Raw genomic sequence first — 27,524 nt, 5'->3', positions numbered from 1 at the left:
CCTCACAGAGCCCTCATGCACACACACAGGACCACAAATGCACACTGTGTTTGTAAAGAGTGGGTGATTCCCAGCCCCACACTCCACTCCTCCTCAGCTGCACAGCACGTGATCTGAGAGACTGCCCTGTCTGGGCTACCAGGACAGGTTTTCAACTACCCAAAGTGATAACAGATCACCCTGAAATGGCATCAAAGGGTTTGGCAATGCTGAATCTGAACCCCAGAGCAGGAAGGCCCTCGGGGATGGTCTGGTCCTACGGCTGTTAAGCTTTGTATGCAGAGCTGGGGCTTCTCCAAACAGGGGTCTCCTGGGGCCAGGCTGGAGACTGGGAGGGGCAGGCAGGGGTCTCCGCCTCCCCACCCCATTCACCCTACCTCCCCTGGGCTCTACTCAAAACAGTCCTGGCTACATCTGCTTTTCATAGTGAGCCTGGGGATATAGTGTATTTGGAAAACAGTCAGATGTCAGGTTCACAATAGAAAGAATTTAAGTGGCTCTAGTTGCCCCCCGCCCAGGCCTAAGGCACAGGTTGGGTCAGCCATAAACGTGCTGGCAACAGAGCAGAGGTGGGGACTCAGGTGTTCCGAAGCTACATCGGCAGCCAATGAGTGGGATGCTGTCATGGGAGCCGTCACCCACCGGGCCACCCGGGACAAGCCTGTCAGCTCAGCCTGACAAATGGAGCCCGTGCTGGATGACATCCGCCCCCGTGTGCCCAAGGGTCCACAGAGAAAGGCCTTTGCAAGTTGCTAGCCCCTGCGGCAGGCCAGGATGGGGTGGCCTTTCACAATCCCAGGACCGTTATCACTGCTAAGTGAATCCCAGCAAACCTCCAGCCAGGTGTGGCATCCCTCCTGAGAATGGGGATCAGAGGCTCTGAGGAGCCGCGGAAGCACCGCTGGAGCGTGTGACTGAGACGTAAGGGGCCTAGACCAATGCAGGAGATCCCCCTTCTAACAGCTTCTTCAGAGGAGCCCAGAAAATGCCAGCAATGCTAACATGCTATTTCAAATAATGTCAGCGTGACTCTCTCACAGGATCTGGGCACCATTTCGAGTGGCTCTTCTCCTCCTCACCATCAGTCCTGTCTTTCCTCCATACACTTGCCACCCCTTTTAGGAAGTCCCCCAGACCGCGGGAAGGAATGGCCGGCTCCACTCCATGATGTCGCCAGCAGCCCTGTACCCAAAGCCTGCCCCACTCCCCACCCGAAGCCCTCAGATAGTCTCTCTAAAAGCGGTTTTGAGCTTGAACAGATGAGAGACAGCCGAGTGTCTTCTCGAGCACATCTTTGGTTGGCGCCCTCCCAGGCAGGGACTGGTTCTCCCGCCTCCACTTCTCTTGCCCGCTCTGAGCAACAGCACACAGCACCCAGGGAGGCCCCGGGCAGCTCAGGAAGTGCCTGCCAGGGTGGGCACCACCGCAGGTGGACCCATCACCACTCGCAGGGCCTCCCCGGGGCCACGTCTGCACCACCAGGCACGGGGCCAAGACTGAGGGCGAGACGGACAGGATGGGGCACGAGATGCCTCTGAGCGCAGCTGTGACAGGGCCACGCCGGCAGCGGCCGTTATCCGAGCGGGCTACCCACCGGGAGCCGAGCCAAGCGCTCAACATATAAATCTTTATTTAATCTCATGAAGCAGGAATTAGCATCCCCCTTTCAGACAGTGAGAAACTCAGGTGCAAAAGAGTATAGAGTCAGGCCTGAAATCAAGTGTGTTTGACGCCCAAGTTCCTTAAACAGAAAACCCAAAGAGTCCTGTCCGGGCCCAGGCTGTCTGGGCTAAGCTGTGTGAGCTTGGGGCAGGTCTCGTTTCTTCACCTGAAAGACAGCGATGCTGACGGGAATCATTAGTGCCACCTAACAGGGCTGCCAGGGGCGGGAAACAAGTGTGCTGTGTAACACGTTGCAGCAAAGGATTGGGCACACAGGAAGCTTCCTAGGTGTCGGTCACCATCGTTCCTGCTGCTGCTGCTGAGAATATCTTCCATGCTGTCTTCTTGGAAGGGAAGGGGAGGCCCAGGATAAGACGAGCCCCCCCAGTGCCTGCTGGGTAGAACGCTAAAGCAGATCTCTACCAGGGAAGGTCCTCAGGAGCCCTGAGTGGGAGGGAGATGGTCTCAACATACTTTTACTCCTTCCTCTGCCCTGAGAGCAAGGGGAAGGAGGTGACTCCAGACGGATCTTATGGGTCTCTGTGCCTGTGTGTGTCTGTGTGCATATGTATGTATATCTGTGTGTATGTGTCTGTGTATCTCTGTGCATCTCTGTGTGTGTATATGTATGTATATCTGTGTGTGTATATGTCTGTGTATATCTATATGTGTGCATGTGTCTGTGTGCATCCGTGTGTCTCTGTGTCTGTATCTCTGTGTATCTATGTGTGTGTGCATCTGCATGTGTGCATCTGTGTGTGCAGTGGAGAGGAGGGACGTGGCAGAGCTGAGACATCAGGCCTGGTAGCATGAGGCCATGCAGGTCCAGCAGGGCAGCCACGCCTCACACAGATGCCCCCAAGGAGCCAGAGCCTGGGCGGGGACTCAGCCCTGCCTGGCTTGGTTGGATGGGGCAGGGAGACAGACACAGACACAGCCCAAGTCCTCCCGCTCTGGACAACAATGAAGAATAGCCTGGCTATGGGGGGTGAAGGCCCGTGCGCATGGAGAAGGCCTCCAGAGCCATTCCCTGCAGGAGCACACCCAGGCTGGTGAGCAAGACCGTTAGCAGCTGCCCCAGTGACCAGAGCAGAGGCACTCTGATCACAGAGTCCTAGACCTTCAGAGCCGGATGGTTCCCTGTACAGGTGGAGAGACTGAGGCCCAGGAGATCACACAGCCAGATGTCACCAGGCATGGGCCTCCTGAGAGCCCAGCTTCCCCTCAGGTAGCTCAGGGGTCTCACCCACATACCCAGAGACCCCCACCCAACGTGGTCAGGCAGGGATTAGCAAACTTGCGCCTGGGGAGCAGACAGTGTGGCTTATGGTCTCTGGTGCACGTGAGCCCGGGCCAGGAATGAATCGTATCATTACGGCCGGATTAGAAGAAAAATGCCATTAGAAAATCTGTGTGTGCACCACATTTAATAAGGTCAGTAGCAGCAAGCAGCAGGCAGGCCGGCAGCATGAGGCCACAGAGCCCCCGCGTCCTCCTCCTACCCAAGCCGGAGCCTGCGGGGCACGGGACAGGCCCTGGCCCGGCCCGGCCACCAGGAGCAAGTGTCTCCTTCTGCCAGGGCCTCCCCAGCCTGGGCACCACATGGCTACTCTTTCTACCTCTCCACTCCCCAAGGCCCACCTGCATGGGGTTGTTCCCAAATCATCCCCCACAGCAAGCACCCCACAAAATGAAAATTCATTCCCTGGGTCTTCATGGCCTCTGGAGTCTGCTCTCTACTTGGAAAAGGAAGGAGTAATCGATTGCACTTTACAAAACTGTTAATGTGCTGTTAATCTGGTCCCCTCCCTGGTGACATAATGCACAGATGACAAATACGGATTAGAGGTCTAGAAAGCTCATGGAGAATGGACATGATGGAGAAACTCCAGCTCTCGGGCAGCGGGGCGGCCACATTTGATAAGGGTACACGGAACTGAAGTCCTCCACTTCCAGGGCCCACGTGTATCCACCTACCCGTGTCCTCAGGGCTGGCCCTGGACCCAGACCTTGCAGCTTTCAGACTGCCACGGCCTACGGTGAGCCCCCCGTCCTGAGTTCATGGAGGCCCTCAGTCCTTTCCCAGACCTCCGTCTCAACTGCCCATCCCCATCCACGTCCCAGGGGAGTCCACATATGCTGAAGTATGTGCCCACCGCAGTCCTACGGGGGACCCAGCGGCACTGTTGGCTGTTTGGGTGGGGGTCCCTCCAGGCAGCCCCAGCACAAGTGGGGAGACCTAGAAGGTAGCTCTGAACACACATGTACGTAGCATATAACTGCTCTCTCTCCTCCACCAGCCGACCATCCCCTGTTCTACTATTTCCTTCATCCTCTTGACGATGCTCACAACATGCCTGCTATGCACCAAGCTTGGTCCTGGGCTTCTCAGGGGTGGGGGTGAGGCAGCAGTGAACAAGACAGACAAGCCCTGCCTGGGGGTTTGAGGGAGGAAGACACTCACAGCTCCGTGGACCTGGACAGGATGGCAGACAGGGCGAGCAGGATGCATCCGTAGGGACCCGCTTCAAACTGGGAAGAGGAGAAAGGAATGAACACCCACCAAATCTGCACCCTCTTCTTCTCACCTCCTCGGGGGCCACACCTAGGGAGCAGCCTGACCCTGAGCCAGCTGCCCCAGCCGGGTCCCAGAGGTCACCAGGTGGCTCCATGGCAGGCCCCCTAAACGATGGGGAGCACACCAGCCTGAGTGACAATGGGGGCAGACGCAGTGGCCGCCAAGGTGCATACCAATGACGACCGAGTCCCGGAAGTTCACAATACAGCAGCCTGGGCAGCCTCCCTTACCATGCAAGTGTTTGTCACAGGCCTGTGCTCTACAGTAGTGTTAATACTGCCCTCTGCCACACAAGGAAATGGGTCAGATACCGAGCAATTGGCCCGGGGTTAAACAGCTGCTACACAGCCCAGGGGGATTCCAGCAGGCTCTATTTGATTCTGAATCCCTTACTCCAAAGACCTGCACTGTGTTAAGAGTGGCAGGGAGCAGGTGTGGGGCAGAGTCAGGGTCAGGAGGGCTGAGTGACCCAAGCCGTTCAAGTACAAGGACAGGTCCTGTCTTGCAAAAATTTTTGGTATTTTGTTCATCATGGGTTTTTTTGTGTGGATTAATTTGGATATTTAAAAAATATTATTGATACTGATTATTGAGGATTTTGGTACCTCCCTGAATTTTTTACCCAAGGGGAGCACCTCATTTATCTCCCCCAGGTCCCAATCCTGGGTTAGAGCCCACAGCCTAGAGCCTGGCTGCCTGGGTTTAAATCCTGGTTGTGCCACTCCTAGCTCTGTGATCATGGGGACAGTTCTTAACTTCCTTGTACCCAGTCTTCTCACCTGTGAAACAAGGACAATTATACCAGGACCCACTCTCATCAGGGTGTTGTGACGATTAAGTGAGATCATCCTTATAAAGCCCGTAGACCGGGCCCTGCCACCCATGTGGGCCGTTAGTATGGTGCTGGCTCTGCACTGCCCACCTGTCCAGTAGCCTCCTGCGAAGGGCTATGTCACGCTGACTCCCTAGAGAAACACCACCCCCCAGCTGCAACTGTGTGAAGACCTTACGTATCCCCCCTCTCGGGATGACACCACTTCTAGTGCGTTGTGGATGAAGACGCTGCCTTATGATGGTCAGTGTTCCTTATGTGTGGTCAGTTTCTTTTTGGACTTGAAACCAGACCCTCAAACACGTTTGTTTTGCTGAAACAATAAGAATAATATCGTCGAGGGGCGCCTGGGTGGCGCAGTCGGTTAAGCATCCGACTTCAGCCAGGTCACGATCTCGCGGTCTGGGAGTTCGAGCCCCGCATCAGGCTCTGGGCTGATGGCTCGGAGCCTGGAGCCTGTTTCCGATTCTGTGTCTCCCTCTCTCTCTGCCCCTCCCCCGTTCAAGCTCTGTCTCTCTCTGTCCCAAAAATAATAAACGTTGAAAAAAAAAAATTAAAAAAAAAAAAAAAAGAAGAATATCGTCGATCCCCTTTCCATTTTTCCCTGGTTGCCAGGAAGCTCAGAGCCAAGTAGGGTATTCAGCTGTGGTAATTATTTCAGCTCAAGCTTCTGATAAAATTATCTTTTCTTTCCTTCAAAATACAGTCTTCATTTCCATACTGCAACTCAATTCGTCATCTAAAAAATTATTGTGTGGGGCGCCTGGGTGGCTCAGTCAGTTAAGCGGCCGACCTTGGCTCAGGTCACGATCTCACAGTTCGTGGGTTCGAGACCCCCGTCAGGCTCTGTGCTGACAGCTCGGAGCCTGGAGCCTGCTTCACATTCTGTGTCTCCCTCTCTCTCTGCCTCTCCCCTACTCGTGCTCTGTCTCTCTCTGTCTCTCAAAAATAAATAAATGTTAAAAAAAAAATTTAATAAAAAATAAAAATAAATAAAAAATTGCTGTGTGAACTTTCGTGCCACGAGGAGGCTCCCTGATAAGGTTATGCTTGTGAACAAGGTGGACGCGGATCTGCCTTTGCGGGAAGTAACTCAGGGAAGAAAGAACAAGAAGCAACTTGAAAAGGAGGGGGAAATACAAGGTGCTCTGCAAACACACAGAAAGGGCCTTCAAGCAGACTAAGGATTTAGAGAAGGAAGGAATGCAAAGGAAAGCCTTCAGGAGGAAGTGATATCCAAACCCAAAGGACAAGAAACAATCAGAAGAGAGGGAATGCTGTTCCAGGCAAGACGAACAGCGAGTGCAAAGGCCCAAAGGCAAGAGAGGGCAGATTTACTACGGTTGGAGCATAGAAAAGCCCCAAGAACATCATCTTTTTATAATTAACTTTTTTTCTAGAAATTCATAAGTAAGAAAATATTTTGGTGGGGGGGGGATATAGAAATGGAACAAATAAATCAACAACAATCTTATATCAACCTCATTGTAATTCTCTGATCTCAAACCAGTCACTTAACTTCTGCTCTCCTCAGTTTCTCCATTTGCAAAACGAGGATGATGAATCCCTACTTTGCGTATTTCCTTGGGTTCCGGTGCACGTTCTAGGAGACCACGGCTGTAGACGTGCTCTGATGACTGCAAACGGTAATGCTGATGCCCTTGTACAGCAGGACGCGGGCCCAGGAGGGCCGGTGCCCTGGTCACAGCTCTGCTACTGACCTGCATGTTGCCTCGGGGAGTGACAAAGCTCTCTGTCTCTGCTTCCCCAACCAACTGCTGCCATGGACCCACCCATGTGTTGGGGGAGCCATGGCACCCTCTCTGTCTGCTTCCCCCTCAGCCACACCTGCAGCTGCAGGGCTGCAATGAACCAGGGGACACAGAAGCCCGCTGTGCACCCCAAGTCTGCATCAACATGGAGAACGGTCAGTACTATGTGGGCCAGCATTTTCCATAGTCCTTGGAACGGCCTCAAGGGGAGCTTCCCATGAGCTCTGGATGTGCCCCTCTGTGCAGACTGGCTAGCAGGGAGAAAAGACGCCTGCCTGGGGCTTCTGGCCCCCACCAGAACATGACTGAATGGCACCAATATTCCATTTTGGTAAAAAATAAAAAAACATTAAAAAAAAATTTACTAAAATTATCTCATCAAATCCAAGCTGCCAAGACATGGGAGGCCACAGGGCAAGGTGCCTGCATTGAAAGGAGAGCTCTCCGGGTGGGCAATTGGGCCCGAAACTGCCGTTAGGGTCCGGAAAAATGTCTGGTGCCATTTGGGAAGAAGGGGCCATCCTCCAGCGCTGCTCTGGCCCTGGGGAGAGCGAAGCCCACCAAAGAACCCCAAAAGGAGGCAGGGGCGGAGGCTCGCCCAGCTCGCAGGGGGCGGCCAGACATCTCACCCGAGGGTGAGCGGTAATGAAAACACAGCAAGGAGGCTATTTATTTTGGGCAGCGATGGTTCAGTGTTCGTTTCCAGGCCTGGCACGAGGAACCCCTCTTAGGCCCAGGCCATGAAAAATGAATTTGGTGAGGGTAGTGCTGAGGCAGCTCAACGGCTTCCAGAAAAAACATAATTACACTGTGGGGGAAGGCACCACCTTCCAGGGTGAGGAGGGCCAAATACTGACCACTGGTACACAGGGACCAAAGCCAAGTGAGGAGGGGGAGCCACTCTGGATCCAGAACAATGACAGAAAGAAGGCAGCCCCTCCTCAGCACAGGCCCACCCTCTGAACCTCTTCCAAAGTCACTGTCTTGCTTGGGCTTCACCGAAACCCCGGGGTACAGACAGAGGGAGGAGAAAGGCCCCATTTCATAGACGAAGATGCAGAAAACCTTGGTGCTGAGGCATCACCCCAGGGCCATCGGTGGGCCCCGGTAGCATCTGAGCTATATCCCCAGGGCTCTCCTTTGCCCCCTCGAAGCCTCCAGGGCACCTCCCTCTCCTGGCACCGGTGGGTCCACGCTCTGCTTCACCTGATGGTGTGAACACAGGAGCCCGGGGGCCTGCCTCCCTGGTCAAATCACATGCACGGAGGCGATCAGGCTTTGCTCGTCTTTTGGACGCACTGCTGTATCCTCACAGCACTCTGAGTGCATTTAAGAGTAGAATCCTTGGGGCGCCTGGGTGGCTCAGTTGGTTAAGCGGCCAACTTCGGCTCAGGTCATGATCTCGCGGTCTGTGAGTTCGAGCCCCACGTTGGGCTCTGTGCTGACAGCTCAGAGCCTGGAGCCTGTTTCAGATTCTGTGTCTCCCTCTCTCTGACCCTCCCCCGTTCATGCTCTGTCTCTGTCTCAAAAATAAATAAACATTAAAAAAAATTTTTTTTAATAAAAAATTTAAAAAAAAGAGTAGAATCCTTTCTGCTTATTTAGATCACCTGATGCTTAATTTAGAAGGCATTCTTGTCCATGCATTTAAGTTTCTTCTTTAAAAACCACCGCTGGACAGTAACGAGCTGGAAGTTACCTGCTAACTGCTCCATCTTCCATTTTCTAGATGAGGCAACTAAGGCCCAGTGACTTTCCCAAGGGCCCCATGTGGCTGAGGAATAAGCTAGCAGGGGCCCTCAGGTCCCTGCCCCAGGACCCCTACAGCTGTGTGCACCAGCTGGGAAGTGCACTGCATCGGCAGACAGCTCACTGGGTTATGTCCGTGAAGAACCAGAGAGAGCCAGAAACAGGGAGCAGGTGGCAGCCAGTGTAGGCCGGGACCCCTCCCATGCCAGAGCCCCTCTCTTGCACCTCCCAGAAAGGCCAGGCGGAACGGTCAGTGCAGAAAGACAGCGTCCTAAGCTGGGGACACGGGCCAGGCTCCTCGGACTGAATCATCCCTGGGCAACAGCTCTCGGGCAGAAAGTTTCTGAAGAGTCAGCACCTCGGTGACCACACACCTGCCTCGCAGTGGTCTCAGGACAGGCCCCATTTTCCTACCCAAGCAGCGTCTGTGACCACTCTTCCCTGGCTCCGCCCAGACGCACAGCGCCTTCAGGGAACAGGAGATAGTAAGAGAGCAGAATGTCCAGTCCCACCACCCGGGCTCGCCAGCAAATCTCTAGGCAAAGTCGCCTTCTTGGGAGCCTAAAAGAGCTCATCCCACAGCCCAGAAGGCTGAAAGAAAGGCGAAGAGGCATGTGCCATTTGCTTGCACACCAGGAGAGAAGGCCTCAGCGCCATTTCTTTCCTTCCACCCTGACACACAGACGTCAGAAGATGAGACCTTGCAGTTGGGAATCTCAGAGGTCATCTTTTGGCCTTGGCTCACGCTGCACCCTGCCCCTCATTTCTACGTGTCTACAACTTACCAGTCTCAAGGTTACCTTAAATAATCGTGATAGTGGTGACCATTATATCAACAACGAAAGCTAAAATCACTGACCACACTGAACCAGGCACGCTAGTTCTAAGCACCGTTTTTATCAGCCCCATTTTACAGATGAGGAAACTGAGGCACAGGGAGGCTAAATAAGTTGCCCAAGGCTACAGAGCTACTAAGCAAGGGGTGTTACCTGGATTGGAACCCAGGCAGAAGGCTCCAGTAATCATGTCCTTTACCAGGGAGGCTTGGGCTCCTTCCTCCACAAAACCAGTGAGGCTACAGCCCTGAATTCCCACCGTACTTTGTGCTGTTCAGGCCCTGGATGTGTTCCGCCCCATCTCACAGCAAGGGGTGGGGGCACAGATCTCCGCCAGCAGACAGGGTGCTGGAGGCCCCACCCAGCCGGGATATACTGAGCAGGGTCTCCATACAGAAAGCAGACAGCTCTACCATGCACATCCCCCCAAATAAACCACTGTTCATACCTGATGGATGCTTTGTTGAAGAAAAGTCACCAGCTCCTCATAGCAGGTCAAACTGTGCAGTGTGAGCTGAGGAGACACAGACCCACAGGGTGAGCTGCCCAAGCCCCCTCCGATGGTTCCACATCCTGGATTATCTCCCACCACCCCGGCTTCAGCAGCTACAAAACCCACTTGGAAATGTCCCTGTAGTCAGACGGGTGACCTTGAGAGCTGGGGCGGGGAGGCACACAGGCCCAGACCCGTGTGCAACTTAAAAGGCTGACAGGGCCCAGCTGGGGTCTCGGGGGTGAATTCCGCCCTGCCAGCCACACCAGGCCTACAGAGCCCTGGAATGGAGGTGCTGCGGAGCCAAAGCCAAGGAGCCCACATTGTGCCTGCCCCCCACTGACAAGCGGGATCTGAGAAGCACCTGGAGGTGCAGGGGAGCCGGGGCGAGAGACCCACCCAGCTCTAAGCCCAGCAGGCAGTGTCCTGAGTTTGGCGGGAAGCTGCGGGTATGAGGCTCCTTTGCTTCCTCAGGCAGGATAGGAAAAAGCCATTTGTAGAGAAAACACCCACCAGGTGAGACCCCCAGTTAGGATCCCGGGGCCACATGCGCCCAGACTCAGGTCAAATGAAGCAAACTAGGTAAAACAAAAAGTCCTCAGTGCAGAGGAGGTCCACTCGTGGAAAACGTCACTTTGTATTCTCACGTCTCTCATTTCTTTCCCTTACTAGGTCACACCAGGTCTGGCTTTATGGCCGGTGCTCTGTCCCGCACAAGCTCTTCCCCACCCTCGAACCCCCCTCCCTCTCCATACCACCCCACTGCCCTCTCGCAACAACCCCAGAGAGGATGCTGAAGAGACACAGAGGGACAGAGAGGGCTGCGGTCCGGCCAGAAGGCGTTACGTATGGCCTGCTCTTCTCTGTGACAGGGCGCCTGTTGGCCTCTTGGCCATAAAGCCAGTCCTGGCAAAAGCCCACCCCCGAACTCCTACCTCTGCCCCCACCCCAATCCCAAGTGGAGGATCTGCTAGCCTGGGCTGCAGGGAGGGCTGGCCCATCCCCAGCTGAGGGAGGATTTACTTATATGAAAGGAGACCGTCCCCACACAAAGCCAAAGGTTGCGTGATAATTTTCCAGAAAGCCGTACTGTTTCTAAGACTCCATCTGCTTTGTATTTCCCTGTTGGACTGAAATGCTGTGTTCCTGAAGCCCTAAAAAGGAAAGGGAGATGCATGAGTCCTCTGCATGGGGAGAAGACATGCCCTTGAGCCAGGGTGAAACCACATGTGCCATTAAATGAGGACAAATAAAAAGGTGGCTCCAGAGGAAAGAACGGGACCAAGGGTTTCTCGTTTCTCCCCCACTTTGTACTCACCCACTAGGCTGGGTCCAAAGAACTCCACTAGTGGGGGTGGGAAAAGGAATGGAAAAAAGACGGCAGGAGGAGAGCTTAGGGTAACCAAACCCAAGTCCTGGCAGGAGGAAGCCTGCCTCTCACCCACAACTGACAAATAGATTTCCAGACTGAGGAATGCTGACTTGTCCTTCATTTTCAGGGCTGGGAGGAATTTCAGCCTCTGGCCTGAGGCTTCCCACCCTAACCCCACGTCCGTTTACACAACACCCTGCGTGTGCAGCCCAGGAAGGCGTGCACTAAAAGTGGGGTTTGGGGCCCACTGGGTCATTAGCCTGCTGCCTGGGCTGGGACCAGCCACTGCCCCTCTCTGGGCTCCTGTTTTCTAATCCATAAAACAGGGAGAAATTGAATTTTTGTCCCATCTGCTTTCAGCACTGCCATGCAGATCCTAAGGGCCAGGGCTAATCCGTTAACTGGGACACGAGTACCAAGGACAAGCACTCGACAGGAACAACAATACCCAACACTGAGATGGTACTTAGTACGTGCCAGACATTGTCCTGAGTACTTCACATTTATTATGCACTATGTATTCATGTGGGTAAATGATTAAACTGGTAATATAGTCACTTATTACATATAACTTATTTAATTCTCACAGTCACTCTACCAAATAATCATTACTATCATCCCCATTTGCCAGATGAGTAAACAGATGAAGTGCAGAGAGGTTGAGTCAATTGTCCAAAGCCACACAGCCAATAAGCAACAGGAGTTAGCTTCTGGAGCCCCTTCTCTTTAATTTTTTTTCAATTTTGGGTTTTTTTTGGTTTTTTTGTTTTTTTTTTTTTTGAGAGAGAGAGCAAGCATGGGGGGGCGGTGCGGGTAGAAAGAGAGAGGGAGACACAGAATCTGAAGCAGGCTCTAAGCTCCGAGCTATCAGCAGGGCTTGAACTCACGAGCCACAAGATCTAGACTTGAGCCAAAGCCCACCGCTTAACCAACTGAGCCACCCAGGCACCCGGGAGCCCTCTCTCTTTAGCAGTGTGCTCTACGGACCCTTCTACCCCACCAGAGTGTAATCTTTGGCCCCCAAAGGCATCCTTTTTACTAAAGCTTAGCCACAGGCCTGGGATGGACTGATGCTCCCACTGTGAAGGGCCAGACTGAAGAGCAGCCCATGTGGACTACACGGATGGCGTCCTCCACCTGCGGGAGGATGGAGGCAGTGGGGTAAGTCTCTTCCTCAGTGGAACAGGGGTCCAGGTGACAAAGTGGACAGGAGCATGCTTTGGGACTAGGAGAGTGGTATGAATCAGAGGGTGACTGGTTACCGAGAGGCTGTTTGCCTAGGACACGGGGTCAGAAATACAGAGGGGAGCAGGCTGCCTAGGCCAGAGGGTTGTGTCCCCCAAAGCTCCCCAGGGAGGAAGGCGAGACAGATGCGACCCCCGGCAGAGAGGAGAATGGAGCTGGAGCTGCATGGAGACCCCTCCAGACCTCTCCCAAGTGTGGGGCTGCCTCTCTAGGCTCACACTGGCATGGGGCACATGATAGGCACCCAGGAGGACGCACAGACAGCCTGTTGGAAAGACAATTTCCCCAAGGACAGGAAAGCACACAGCCAGCTTGTCTGCAGCCGTGCCCCACGTGAGTGGTAGTGACAAGGCCCTGAGAAGCGCTTACAGTGTGACCACGGCTCTCTGATGGCCCCCGGCCCGCCACACAATGTCCGCGATGGCCAGGGCGAGGCAGTGGGTCCTGTGGGCATTGGAAGGCTGCAGCGGCCTGAGGAGGAAAAAGAGAACGTGTTTATGCCGGTAGGGACACAAGCCAGGGACCACGTAGCCCTGTAGCAGATAGCCGATTCCTTCCTCTGCCACACAGAGGGCCCCAGAGCTCAGGGACTCCCGGCAGGGCCTCCTCAGAGGAGGGCCAAGGGAAGAGCCCTGGGGGAGGGGCCCCGGGTGGGGCTGGAGGAGGAGCAGGCTGAGGAAACAGCCCAGGGAGCAAAGGGGACCCTGGAGGCTTGGCAGGGCCCGAGGTATGTGTAAGCCAGTGCGGTGCGTTCTGACAGAGCCCAGGAGGCTGAGCTGAAGGCATTCTGGAACTACGGCCACCCCGAGGAAAGGTAGCCATCCCTGGCAAAGGTCTGGTACTGCCCTGACCCAGCCTTGACCAGTCCCAATATCCAGGCCCGTGGAGACAATGGTTTGTGCAAGCAGGTGCCCTTCACTCCCACGAGCCACAGGAAAGGAGGTCATGGGTACAGAGGGGAGAGCAGCCTGCCTTGCTGGTTAGCTATAGGGCGTGGGATGTGGGAGAGGAAGGATTCGGGGTAATCTCTGGGGCTTTCGCAGGTGCATAGTGGTGCTGTTCACTGAAATGAAGAATACAGGCAGAGAGGAGAACTGGCGGAGCAGCTGGAGGTGCCCATGGGACCCCCAGGTGAAGCTATCTGACCCATCTAAAGCCCAGGACAGCAGCTGGCACTGAGTTTAAGTTTATGAACCACCAGCATGTGAGAAGTCCTCAGCACTTTGAGTGGCTAAGATTCCCCAAAGAGATGATGGGGAAGGGCAGAGGTGGTGGCCAAGGATGAAACGCCCCAGAACTCTGGCATACCAGGGAGGCAGAGGAAGGCAGGAAGTGGCAAGGCAGTAGGGGCTGGGCTGGGAGACGGTGCTGTTACATAGTTTTAGAAGCAAATGGGCTTTGAGCAGAACAGGCAGCCAGCAATGTCAAAAATGGCAGAGAGACGTCTTACGATAAAAGGGGTAACAGAGAAACCCTGTTGTGTGACACGAGCAAGAGGGAAGAACAGGCAACAGCCTGATACAGACACGTCCTTCAGTTTCACCTTCCCAGGGCTCCTGAGAGCTGTACTTCTTGCCCACCCCTGGAGTCCATGGATTTCTTCTAAACTCTTAGAAAAATTACATTCTTACAAAAGCAGCCTGTTAGGCTCTTCCTAACAAAGGTGCCTTGATGAAGACCCCGCTGGGGCTCAAAGGAAGACACAGGGCGGAGCGGGGGTGGTTTTCTATGTTTTCAGTAGCCAACTAACATCTGAGCTCCGTGCTGAGCTGCGGAGGTGGGGGAGGAGGAAGAAACTGGAGAAATGGGAACGAGGAGACCCGGACACAGGTCACTATGGTGGGCAGCACGTGGTCACTCCCCAGTGCCTGAGACACAGAACCAGTTGTCTGCATCCAGGCTGTCAAACGACTAAAATGGGAGGTGATGTGACATAGCCCTCCCTCAGTTTCCCCTTCCATAAACTGGAGATGACAAGGGGACCTCGTTCATAGCATTGGGAGCTTTAAGCAAGACGATGTGTGTAAGGTCCATAGCCCAGCACCTGGCACGTGGTCAATATTCAATAACCAATACCTATTACTGTTGTCTTTATGGAAACATCAAGTCCCCACTTTGGCCATGGTGACAGGAAGGTGAACTCCTGACATCTGGTGTGAAAGTAACAAGCCACCCTCGACCCACTTGAAAAATGAAATGGCAGACTGCCTGGTACTTCTGTAGCCTCTGGAGACCCGCCAAGCTCCTCGAGGAAATGGTTACCACGCCATCACCAAGCCAGGCAGCCCGAGCTGTGCGGGGAGCACTGGCCCGGGTCACCATCAGCTATGAAAACAAAGGTGAGGAAATGTTGTTCTGGGTTTCCGGAGAGGTGATGCCAAGGACTAAGGGGGAGCCAGGAAGGCAGGGCTTGTCAGACAAAGGAGAAAGGATTGGACATTTATCTCTTTGGATTCAGAATCTATGAAAGTGGGCTTCGTCATCCCCATGGATCCTGTTTCCTGCCCTGCCCCCACCCGGGTGACCGTCACGTCCTGTCAATCACACCTCCTGAGTACCCTTGCCAATCCCCTTCCTGCCCCCGTCCAGGACCGGGATGCCCTGCTCCCCAGCGGGGTTGTTACAGCTAGTGCCCGACCAGCATTCCGCCCCATCTCACCCTTGTGGGCTCTTCCCACATCACAGGTGCGACGAGGGTACTCCCCGGTTAGAACCCTTGCCGTGGGTACGAGTTGTGCAAAATCGTCTCTGCACTGTAGACTCTGCCTAGAACATCTATGCTGGAAAACCTGCAGACAGGGAACTAAGAGGTCACCTTTCAACATTCACTGTGTTCTACACGAACTTGCTGAAGCAAGTCATGTGCTTGACCGAAAGCTTCTCAGTGCAGCCACAAATGAGATTCAACAGTCGACACATATTGAGTGCTTATCACATGCCAAGCGCGGTTAGAAACACTTCACGTGTATTCTTCCATTAGTCATTAAAGCCACCCTGTAAGGGCAGTAGCATCCTTGCCCCTTTCAAATGCGAAAACTGAGGCACAGCGACTAAATGATTCATCCAAGTGAACCACACAGTCCGTAAAGTTGGAAAAATCAAAACAGCATTGAGGGAGGAAGGAGAACTTGGGGAAGTGGAACCAACTGTCTGGAGCTCTTGCCTTAGGAATCAGCATCCCTCTGCCTTCGAGCTCAGCTCTTCAGCACCGGACAACACTGGCTCTTCGGTCCGGCCCGTGTCTTCCTGATCTCTCTCACAGACTGATTACAGCCCCTCGGAACCTCTGCATTTCTACACAAAAATCCTCATTCTTTTCACTGGCTTCCTTCTGGAAACGCTTCTAGTCTCTGCATCCTTCCCTGAGTCTTCTCTAGCTTGCTCTCTTGAGACACGTCTTTCTAGAGAACAAAGTGGAAGAGTGCAGTGGTCGGGCCCAGGTTTGGTTCCAGGTTTGGTTCACAGGCCTCGGGGAAGCCCCTCGCCCTCGCTGACCTTCGCCTTCCCGCACAGAGGCAGACCCTGAGCCAGATGCCCCCAAGCATCATTCCAGCATTGCCATCTCTGCCGTTTAACCAGCCACAGGGTAGACGGGGCTGTCCGTGCCGAGGACGAGAGGAAGGAGGCGCTGTGGTGAGTTGCCCCGACTCCAGCTTCACCCGGTTAACTCCCGGCTTTCATCTGCAAAACCTCAATGACAGGGGTGGTCCTGTGTTGTCTTCATCAGTCAGACACACGTTCATCAAACTCCTACCATGAATCTAGCATCCAGCCAGGCTCCTCAAGCAAGAACAGTTTCTTTAAGCACCTACTTCCTCACAGAAGTACAGACTGAAGATACGTGTCTATGGATGGTGGAGGGCATAGGGGAGTAATACATCCTACATAGTTGCTTATAGTACTTAAGTCCTTCAGATTAAAGAGATGTTTTGATCCTGATTATCTCGAGATAGCCTACAGCATCTACAGACAATCCAGAGGAAGGCCTGGGAACGACTGCAGGCTTTCTGCTCCCTCTCAGGGTCAAACACTGCTGCAGGGGAGGGGAAGAAGGCTGGTCTGGGGACCATCTGACCTGGGGTCCAGGCCTGGCTCTGCTCCTAGTGTCCAGCCAGACAGGCCCTGGGCAAGTGCCCCTCCTTCTCTGGGCCTTGAATTTCACAATTCCAAAGGGGAGGAGGCGTGGGGCCGTCAATCTTGTCTGTGGCTCTCTCTAGGCCTGCAGGGGAGTGGGGCTCATGGTCTTCCCACGGCCAGCCACAGGCACAGCCCTCCTCAAGTGGAAAAACACGGAGTCCTGTCACCGGGCGCTGTCCTTCCCGATTGAGGAGAGGCCAGCTGCCGGCCTGATGGAATAGGTCCTAATGAAGCCAGACAGTCCTGCAGAAAAAAACACCATCCCTGCCAAGAGGCCTTTATTTCAGCATGACTTCCCTGGAGGGCGCAGTCACATCCTCCAGGCTGCTTTCACAGAACCATTACCCCCATCAGCTGTGAGTGTGGGCGGAGGGTGCGAGGAGGGCCCAGAGTGGGGCAGCTGCAGACACCGCCTCGCCTCGCTGTGGCGAGCCAGGCCACCGTGCTGCTCCTGAAGAGAACAGAGCAGGTCGCCTGCGTTGTTTTTGGTTTTTTTTTCAGTTGGGTCATTTCTGAAATCCTGGAATTTCAGAGTCAAAAGGAAGCATTGAAGCCTCAAACCCAACTCAGCACACACGGCCCATGCAGCAACACCAGTGACCCAACCCATCCATATTAAAATTGTATGAATACATCAATGAGACTGGAGGAGCCGGGGACTAAGGTTGCTGCAGGGACGGGACTAAGGTTGCTGTAGGGACTTCACCCGTTGCTCACGTGAGGCACTGGGTCCCCTAGGTGTTTCCATATTACTCTTTGTACTCTTCTGTACTGAGTTCTTCCAAATTAGGGGAAAAGGGGAGGGTCTTCCCAGAAGCCCTTTGTAAAACACAGAGCCGCACCTTGGTCACCGAGAATCTGTCTGGGAGTCCAGCATTCGAGTGTTTCAAACTCATGACATCAGCCTCCTGGTGCCAGCCACTCCTGACCTCTCTGGCTCTCCCACTGCTCAGCGTCTCTTTTGGGGCACAGCAGCATGGGATGGCAGACAGGGCTCGGCCACAGATGCCAGGGGTGACCCTGGGACAGCATCTTCCCTCTCTGAGCCTCAGTTTCCCCATATGGTCCCACCTTCTTGCACAGCCTTTGATGATTCACAAAGGATTTCATTTGTGTTTCCTTGTTGAGTCAAAGTTAGGCAAGACAGAGATTCACCAATGAGAAGGTGAGGTCCTGCAGTCCAGGTCTCTGGACCCAGCCTAGCATGCCCCACCCTGGAAGGGGCTAAGGAGCAGAGCCAGGCACCCCTTCCCGCCTCAGCATGGGCACCTACAGGATGCACCGAGACCCAGGCAGCAAGGACAACTCTGGGTGGCCTCTGACCTGCAGGGCCTCACCATCACAAAGCAGCAACCCCAACTCTGTTCTCACTTCTCTCCTCTGCTGCCGGCCCTGGGCACCAGCCCCTTGCTCCTCCGGCCTTTGCTTGACCCAAGTCCTAGCTTGAACCAGAAGAACTCTCCCCTTCCACCCCCAATCACCTTCCAGGCCCTGAGGCAGTCTCTCACCTCAAAACCCCATAGCAGGGGAAGGGGGAGAAGAAAGCACAGGACTGTGTGTGTGTGTGTGTGTGTGTGTGTGTGTGTGTGTTTGTGTGTGTAGACATCTGGTGCCCCTCGCCAATAGCCCGACACCACTGGACCTCCCCCATCTTGTCCCCCTCTGAACTACTTCTGCCTGAGCCCCTGAAAGAGCTCTGATGGATGGACACAGAAAGCCAGCCCACTGCACTCCACCTGTGTGGAGATCAGCCCTAGTTGCAGTGCCCAGGGAAGCAGGGATTGGGAGTGGGAAGGGGAGGGACTTACCAGGAGCACCCATAGCTGGGAGGCTCCAAAGAAAACTGAGGTCACTCTTCTGCAGCATGAATCCTTCCATGCTTCTTAGAGGAGGGGGCCCTGGCCAGCAGGCCGAGCTCTATGGATACTCAACACAGGCCTCTTCTGGTCCAACCAGGCAGATAGAGTGGGGCTCCTTCCCACCTGGAACCCCCCCCACACACACACACACACACCCCAGCCACTCCTCCTTTCCCCTTCTCCCTCTGCCTACCCACCGCTGCCCCCAGGACCCAGCTCAGCCCCACCAGCCTGGCTGCCAAGGGCCTTCAATCTAGGCTGGCCCCAACTCCTCTTGCAGGGTCCCAGCCGACAGGGAGTCCATGGAAGCCAAGGCCGCACTCCCTCCCCTGCCTCCCAGCAAGGCCTTGGTGGAACTCTCCATCTAGTCGGTGCTTAAACAGAGGTCTGTCAGTATAAACTTGGGCCTGAGTCCACGTTTGGCTGGTGTCTGAATGGCAGATGGCGGGACATGGAAGAGAACCTCACTTACACAGCTGGCCCAGTTTTCTTTCCACCCAGAGCCCAACTTGCACCCACAACCAGGTTGGCTTTTTGCTTTCCAAGCCCTGGATGCACTCCCTGGTGTGGAGAGCAAAGTGTTCCCTGGAGAATGCACCTGTGGATCCAGAGGCTCGCATACTCCCTTAGTGGTGGGTGGGGTGGGTGACAAGGAACGAAGCCTGCCTTGTGCCCTGGGCAGGAACAGCCCTGCCTGGAACCAACTTAAACACCCCATCCTGACCACTGGGAAGCAATCCCCAATGTCCCCCAAGTACAAACTCCAAGTTCAAAAGCAGCTCTGAATGAGAAGGGGGCCAAAATGAGTTATGAGACATCTCCCATGAGGGCCAAGGCCAACACTTAGCCCAAGCGGATGGTAAGCCTCCAAGGCCCCTCTGGCAGCATGTCCCTGACCACCATCCCCGGTCTCACCCTGCCCCTCCAAACTCTGCCCCGGCCACCCCAGGCAACTCTTGGCTCCTGGCCCTGCTCTCCCTGCCCTCAGGCCTCTGCACATGTTGTTCTCCTTACCGGAACACCATTCCCCTCCCCTCCCTGTTAGTCTGGATAACTCATGCATTTGTCCATGTGTTCATTCAACAAAAATTCTGAGGGCCTCTTCTGTGGACTAGGCCCTGGGCTGGATGCCAGAGACAGGCTGTGAACCAGGCAGCCCAGGAAGGCCCCCTGTTCTCATGGGGTTTGTGTTCCCAGGGGCTGGGGGATTGGGGGGAGCAGACAATGGACAGGTAATGATGTCCATGAACAAGGGTGCCATTTGGTGGGGAGACCTTGGAGCAGGCCTGGGTTTATCTCAACCAGGGAGGTCTGGGAAGGCCTCCCTGAAGTCATGGCCTCTGTGTGGTGAGGAGCCCAGAACCAAGTACGAGGGGTTTGCTGCGAAGGGGGAAACTGAGGGAGAATAAGCATGTGCGAGGATGTGTGTCAAGCCAACTGGGAGTCCTGATTACCTCCAGACCTTGGTGAGACTCAAATGTCACTCCTCCAACAAGCCTGCCGCACCCTCTTCATGTCTGGGTGAACCCCAAGCTTCCTGCACATCCCCTGTAGGCCTCCTATCTGCCTGGCTCTCATGGTCAGTCATAGGTGCCATGAAGGCAGGGCCACAGCTGTCCTGTTGAGCCGTGTATTCCCTCCAAGCACCTGCCAAGTCCTCCCTGCATGCTTCTTCTGAACGCAAGGAAGGAAGGTAGGCAGGTGGGGACATGTACACTCAGGGACAGTCCCCACACCCTTTGAGGGCAGCTCCCTCATTTAGCAAATTCCACTTAGTCGGGAACATTCCAGAACATCAAGCACTGTGCTGCCTCTCTGGGAGAGTCGGCAGCAGGGTCTCTGTCCACACTGTGGGCAGCGCTTTGCTGGCTGGCCTTCCAGAGCACGCAATGGGGAATGGCCGTGCACAGACAGGAGCAGCTATGTGTGGACTGGTCGGGGTATGGAGAATAAGGTGAGATCCTGCTGTGGAAATGTTATATCACTCTGCTTCTGGTTACAGTTCTGCTATGCTGAGAATTAGCATCTTTTAGCTTAAGATAAAACACCTTGATGATTACTTGGTAATCAGACAAATTATATTACTGGACACATTCTAAAATGCCAAGCATGCAAAGCTGCCTTCCCTTGGACCCTGTCTAAGGCAAAATCCTCTAAGCTGGTAAAAGATGTTTCATTTGTCCCGAGTTTGGCAGGATGTCTGGGGAGCCAGCGTATCTCCCAGGAAGCTGAACATGAGTGAATGGGGAATGAGTTGCTGTCTTTATAACACCTAAGCTTTAAAAAAAAAAAAAAATACGTACATCAAAGAACAAGCCCCTTTAATTAAAATTCAGGAACTGGCAAAACTAAGCTGTGATTTTAGAATTTGTTTAATCTCAACTTTTGGGAAGAGAATGGGGGTATCTACTAGGCAGGACTCTTCTGGGGTGCTGGAAGTAATTTTCTTTTGTGATCTGCACGAGAGGTTCATGAGTGTGGGATTTTGCAATAATTCATTGAGCAGAACACGTCTGAGCCGTGCACATTTTTGACATGTGCACTTTCCTGCATGCATGTTATATTTCAACTAAAAGAAAGAGACGCACCAGTTCTGTAGGTCTGAGGGGAACTCAGAACAAGCTAGTAACTGGGCACACAGAGAGACAAAAGTAAGACCGCGGTCTCCTCGAATCGGCCATCTAGCCCCAGCCCTGGCCGGCACCTTGCCAATCCCTCCATCTTAGCACTGACCACGCTATAGAATGAGGGTTTTCTATCCATCCATCCCTCACAGAGCATTCTGGAGCATAGAGAGTGCATCTATTCCTGTCTGTATCACTTGTGCCTGCACAGAGATGTTCCAGAAAAGTCTGTTGAGTGAGAGAGAAAATGAGAATGAGGGGGGGTCCATGTGCAAACACTTAAAGCGTGAGGTGGAAAACAAACGGCCAGAGGGAGTGGAAGCAATGTGCCGCGGGGCTGGCTGGAATGTGTGGTAATGGCTGTTGGCAGAGTTGAGGTAACATGGGGTAACATGAGGTAACTGAGACCTGGGCTCAGTCAAGGGGTCAGGGGGTCAATGTGGGTGTGGATGGGAGCTGGGCAGCTACCGCACTCAACTGCTGAGGAGGGGGTGGCCTTAGTTTCGATGCCATTCCAGCAGCTGCTTCCCACGTGGAATGGGACTTAACGACCCTCCCTTCTTTTAGAGGCAAGTGCATACGGGTCATTTCAACTGGTCAGCACTGGACCTGCTAGCCGGTCGCCATTTCCCTTTTCAGAAGACGGGAAATATCAGGGAACACACATGCTTCCTTGCTTGTTTTTTCTGGACACTGAGGAGAGGCCTTGGGAAAAGAAGATATTGCTATTATGAGCACTGACTTACCGAACGCAGTCAGCTTTGCTATCTCCTTCAAACAGGAGTTTTTGTAGGACACAGCCTTGGACAGCTGCCAGAACCCCACAGGGACCCCCCTGCAAAGAAGGACACACATTAGTACCAGCGAGGACTGACCAGGGCAAACCTGGCTGTTCCTCCAGAGCCAGCCTGCTCCCACCAGTTCCTGCCCCTCCAACACGGGCCTTTGATGTGCTGAGTACTTCTGCAAAGCACTGAGCCTAGTCACAGAGAGGGGGTGACAAGGGCCACGGTGCCCAGCACTGGAAGAAGAGCAAGTCTGCAATGTCTCATGGGAAGAAAACAGGCCTTCACTACCAGTCAGGTGTAAAACCAGGTTCATCACCATAGGTTCCCAGTCATCCAGAGAAATGCTTCCATGTCCACAGGCTGAGGGTGTCAACAGTTTACTCAGCTTCGAGGCCCATCCTAAAGGCCTCCCCCTCCAGGAAGTCTCCCCTGATCACCTCAGTACCCCCTGCAGCAGCCTCTGCTTATGTGAGCAATCTTTTGCCCAGGTGTGGCCTGCCTCAGCACCCATTATGTGTGTCTCTATTGCCCCCCCACCCCACGTTAGAGGAAGAAGGCTCCCTGAGGGGTTCATTCCTATAGGCATCAACAAGTACAAGGAATATCAGAGTAGCAGATGTGGGTGCCCTTGAGCTGGGGATGCAAAATGAGCTGAGCTTGGCCACACTAGGGACAAAGGCTAATGGTCTTGGGGTTCTTCCTCGGGCAGTGTGTGGGACAGGGGAGCTTCCTGGGATTTGAGAAATGGAACCTCGTTGGGCTGCTGGATTTAGAGTATCTTCTAGCCCTTAAAGTGTGTAACTTGGTAAATGTGTACACACCATGTCCCAATCCTGCTCCCGTCTGCCTACACTTCCCTGTCTTGAAAACACCTCCTCCTCACACACTTCTTCTCGAAGCCTCTCCTTTATTCAGGCTGCCTCCTGCCTCAAGTGTCCTCTCTCCAGCCCTGCTTGCAAAACCATTTCCCAATACTCTGCCTGTGGACCCACTCTGATGCCCCCAACAAACACAGAGCCTCCTTCTGCTCCTCTCAGAGAAGATTCTGGACACTGAGGAGAAGTCTTCATAGAGTAAGGGTCACACTCCCCAGCTCTTGCTCTGCCAGCCACACATGAAATTCCAGCACTGGGTGACAACCTGGCAAACACAGGGCTAGTTGGCACTGAAGAGCTCAGGAAATGCTCGCAGGACTTACCAAACTGGGGGACATCTGCCCCTGTCTGTGATGGGCCCACAGAAATGTCCCTGGGAAACTTAAAAGCAACCTGCCTTGTTCTGCACGATGCCGTATTTTAACGAGGCTTTGTCATTAAAGGAAAAACTCTGAAGTTTCCATTCCTCATTGAAACAGCAAAAGCTGGAACCAAACAGAAGGGCCTTTATGTCCTGTCAAAAGAAGAGAGAGTTTCGTCAGTTGTCTTAAAAGTAAACAATAACACACTGCGCGGTCTACGGATTCCCACAGGAGCTGGTCTTGCATTCTAGCAGGGCATCCCGTTTTCCAGCAGGGTTATTTATTTTCTTTTTCTTTTGCAAACTCATTATTATCTGAGAAAAGAGAAAAGTCGATCCTGAGGGCCTCATCTCTGGAACGTCCATAAACCAAACCAGACTGTGTTGACCTGGGCCCAAGTCTTGGTAGGTTCTTTAGGGGAAACTGAAACAGAAACTTTTAGTTCTAGAAGGGATCTTGGAGGTTCTTGGCTGTACACGGTAACCACCTGTGGATTGTTTAACCATCCTGATGCTCAGGCCACATGCCAGGCCAACTAAATCAGAACGCTTGGGTGTCAGACTCCAGTATCTATGATTTTAAATGCTCTCCAGACAATTCCAATGTGCAGCTACATTTGAGAACTGGTGCTGACAGACAGGCTTAGCAAACTACGTCCCACAGGCCAAACTTGGCCCCACACATGTTCTGTGGATAAAGTTTTATTGAAATACAGTAACACCCATTTGCTTACATACGTTGGCATTTGCTTCTATGCTGGCTTTTACGTTACGATGGCAGAGTTGAGTGGTTGTAACAGAGAGCCAAAAATAAACGATCTGGCCCTTTTTGGAAACAGTTTGCCAGCCCCTGCTCTAATACAGGGAAGAATCTCCTCTACAATATTACCCACAAGTGGTCTCCCATGAACTCAGCTTGAACCCCAACAACCCAGGGAGGGGTTCCCACCCCCTCCCAAGGCAGCCCCTCCATTTTTCCACAGCTCTGTCTTCCCCAAACTTCTAGATGACACTGATCTCACAGTTCATCTCCCATAAACCAAAGCCCCACCCTCCAGAGCCCCAGAAAGTGCCAACCTCTCCACCTGACCAGCCCTGGAAGGCAGAGCCTCTCCCTGGATACCCCCTCCTTATGCCAGCTCCCTCCTCTCTCTCCACCATGGTTTTACATCCAAGGTCTCTGAAGGGCCAACTCATGGGTTCTGTTGCCACCTCGCCAGGTCAGATCTTTCTTATAGATTCAGACTATTTCCTTCTAGAATCGGTTCTCTTTTGCTTTTCATTAAGAAAATCTCAGCGACAGAAGCATTTGTCAACACGTCAGCCCATCAACATGGGCTGGCGGCACACAGGAGAGAAGCCTGGGCGAATTCATCTATCCGGGTTTGCTTTTCCTTCTTGTGCCAACAACAATCATCCGTGTATTTGAACTGAGTTTTTTGAGAGCCTAGAAACTATAGGGACTTGAGTTTTCTGACTGAAGCCCATGTCTGTTCTCTTAATCACAGAACGACAGCCCCCAGCTAGGCACAGCATGGTCACCAGGTCACAGAGTTAACAGCCTGGAAACCTGGGGGCTATGGATGCCATGTGCCCTGAGCCCTCCTTTTCTCTGGGTGGGCCTTAGTTTTTCCAGCTGCTTTTGGAGATGCTACTGCTGGGTGGTCTGAAGTTAGGGGCCTCTAGGGCCCTTCCCAAAATAGGAGTGTTGTGTTCACAGCAAATAATCACAGCCTCGTGGCTACAGATAGCCAGAGCACTTTTCCCAGGCTTGGGGCCATGTAAAAGTGTCCGACCCCCCAACACACACACCCATGCCCTCCACGGTTTGAAAGAAGGAAAGAAAAGGGAAGAGAGGAAGGGGAAGGGGAAAAAAAAATCTCTAGAAAAATCTTTGACTTTTTTATCTGTGTGCTGAGTAAATAGGGGGTCAGCTGTGTCCCCAGACATTTTAGCTTTTCCTCCTGGATCCTGGCTGAAAAGCCAGTGGGATAGTGTAAGAGCAGCATTCCATCCCACAGGAACCACTGGCCCAGGGGAGGGGTAAAGCCATCTGGCAGCTGAGATGGTGAGGAATCCAGGGCATCCCTGCAGAGGAGGCCGATAAGGCCAGGAACCTGCCCCTTAAGTCCTCTCAAGTCCCTCCAGGAGGCCACTGGTGTGAACCCAGTGGTGCTGAGGAATTGTTAAAACCCTCCTGTCCTTCCCTCACTGCAAGCCCAGCCTAAGCCCAGCATGGGGGACGAGCGCTAAAACAGAGCCGCTCTAATGAGGACAATTCTCCCAGTGCCGTCACAACTCTGGAGTGGCCCACTGCAGATGTGCAGAAGCGGCTCCGGGCCAAAAGAAGCACGAGACCCTGGAATGTTTGAGTGGGAGGAGGCTGTACCCACACTTCTTCCTGGAGAAGACCACACCCCCCTTTTCCTGACTCTCAGTTCAGGTTCTTCTATACCACACCCGAATTTCCACTTGAACAACGACTGAGACATAAGATGGTTGGGGTCAGGGGGATCATAACCACCTCACCCACACCAGTTCACATCAAAACAGCTTCAATTCACACCACACCAATTCACACCAATTCAAATCAAGACGTATGAACGCGCACTTTCAAGTTGACAACGCACCTTGGCCACTGAGAGGTCGATTGGCTTTGACACTATCTGCAGCTTGAGCATGGATGGGACTGGAGACAGGATGACTTCTTCCCTTACCAATTCATCCTCCACATCCTCTGAAAGAAAACCGGGGCACGTAAGCTCCTTGTTATGACCCACGGGGAACAGAATAAGAAATAACACCAAGGGCATGGATGAGTTTGAAGGAAGGGAGGGCTTCCCCACCCTCCACCTGCCTCTCCCCCTTGGGGCTCCCAGGCCTTCACAAGAAGGAAAAAAGACAGAGTAAGGGCCCTGGTTCCTTGTCGCAGTCCCATGCTGGTCCATGGCACAAGGATGCCGGCGGGCACAAGGTGGTTACCGGTCCACTAGAAAGCTCTGCCTGTGGACATGCAGTGAGACAGGAGCCTGGGGCCGAAGCCACAGAGTCAGGCCCAGAAGAGCCTCACTCAGACACATTTCTTACAAAAGATAGGCATGGCACGCAAACCTGTGCCTGAGGACAAACATGAAGAGGGCAGAATTAGGGGGAAAAAACACCACTGTTCCTGATAAAATAACAACAGATTATCACTGTCGCAGCTTTCACTTACCAGCCACTTGTGTTTTAACGCCTAGGTCCCATAACAGCCCAGAACAAGGTAATTATTGTCACCCTTACTTACAGATGCAAAACTGAGGCTTAAAGAAGTGAAATGACTGGCCTGACATCACACAAAAGGAAAAGCGACAGAGACACGATAAAACCCAGGCCAGCTCCTGATCGTTCTGTCTTCCTGCCAACCAGGCCTCCCTGGACCTCCAGCTGGAAGGGCCACTAAGTCACCTGCCACTCACAGTCGTCTTACAGCTGAGGTGACGGAGGCCCAGAGAGGGTCCCAGCATGGGTCTCCCAGCCGGGCCTCCCTCTCAAGATTGTACCCACAGCCGTAGCATTTACCAGAACACTCAGAGGAAGGACCCAAGTGTAAACAATCCAAGGTAATTATGCTGGCAAAACAGAGCAGACCAGTCTCCAGAGAGCCTGTTGAACCATCCCCGCCTCCCATTTTCCTGAGACTAAATGATTATTTAAAAAGTACACCACACGACATAGAAATCAACATTATCTCCTATAATTCTGTATATCTAGGACTATAGAAATGTCATTGTCCCTGCCCCACTTCTTCTGGAGAGGCTATCCAAAGGCCAACACCCCCAGGACACATGTTTTATATCCCATTCTACAGGCTCCTTTTCTTCCCTTGGGGAGGAACAGGCACAGCAGCACAAGACCAGCTCCCAGAGTCCCAGGCCACTGAAAAGGAGACCCTCCCACCTTTAGGCTGAAAACAAAAATTAAAAATAAGCCTGGAATTTAAATGAGAATCTGAATTTTTTTTTTCAACGTTTTTGATTTATTTTTGGGACAGAGAGAGACAGAGCATGAACGGGGGAGGGGCAGAGAGAGAGGGAGACACAGAATCGGAAACAGGCTCCAGGCTCCGAGCCATCAGCCCAGAGTCTGACGCGGGGCTCGAACTCACGGACCGCGAGATCGTGACCTGGCTGAAGTCGGACGCTTAACCGACTGCGCCACCCAGGCGCCCCGAGAATCTGAATTTAAATGCAAACTCTTCTTAGTTAGGGTCTCTGAAAAAGCCACCCTGTGACCATGGTCTTATAAAAGCACCCTGAAATAATGACCAGATGTTCACTTAGCAACATGCATGGGTCTTAA

The 27,524-nt window shown here is 53.3% G+C and overlaps 1 protein-coding gene across 3 annotated transcripts in view; it reads right to left on the bottom strand.

Annotated features, from left to right (window-relative positions):
- Nucleotides 1-27,524, bottom strand: part of MINDY4 (MINDY lysine 48 deubiquitinase 4) — a 110,669-nt gene that overhangs the window by 28,499 nt on the left and 54,646 nt on the right. For all 3 annotated transcript variants that reach the window (XM_045052558.1, XM_011280450.4, XR_006594356.1), the window contains exons 7-13: nucleotides 25,814-25,920; nucleotides 23,220-23,336; nucleotides 21,906-21,994; nucleotides 12,909-13,010; nucleotides 11,013-11,076; nucleotides 9,878-9,943; nucleotides 4,127-4,194 (exon numbers count right to left, since the gene is read on the bottom strand). In XM_045052558.1, the coding sequence (XP_044908493.1) occupies nucleotides 4,127-4,194; nucleotides 9,878-9,943; nucleotides 11,013-11,076; nucleotides 12,909-13,010; nucleotides 21,906-21,994; nucleotides 23,220-23,336; nucleotides 25,814-25,920 (613 nt within the window). The remainder of the gene's footprint in view (nucleotides 1-4,126; nucleotides 4,195-9,877; nucleotides 9,944-11,012; nucleotides 11,077-12,908; nucleotides 13,011-21,905; nucleotides 21,995-23,219; nucleotides 23,337-25,813; nucleotides 25,921-27,524) is intronic.

This window comes from Felis catus, chromosome A2, assembly GCF_018350175.1.
Source record: "Felis catus isolate Fca126 chromosome A2, F.catus_Fca126_mat1.0, whole genome shotgun sequence".
Taxonomy (NCBI): domain Eukaryota; kingdom Metazoa; phylum Chordata; class Mammalia; order Carnivora; family Felidae; genus Felis; species Felis catus.
This window is presented reverse-complemented; position numbering and strand designations above follow the sequence as displayed.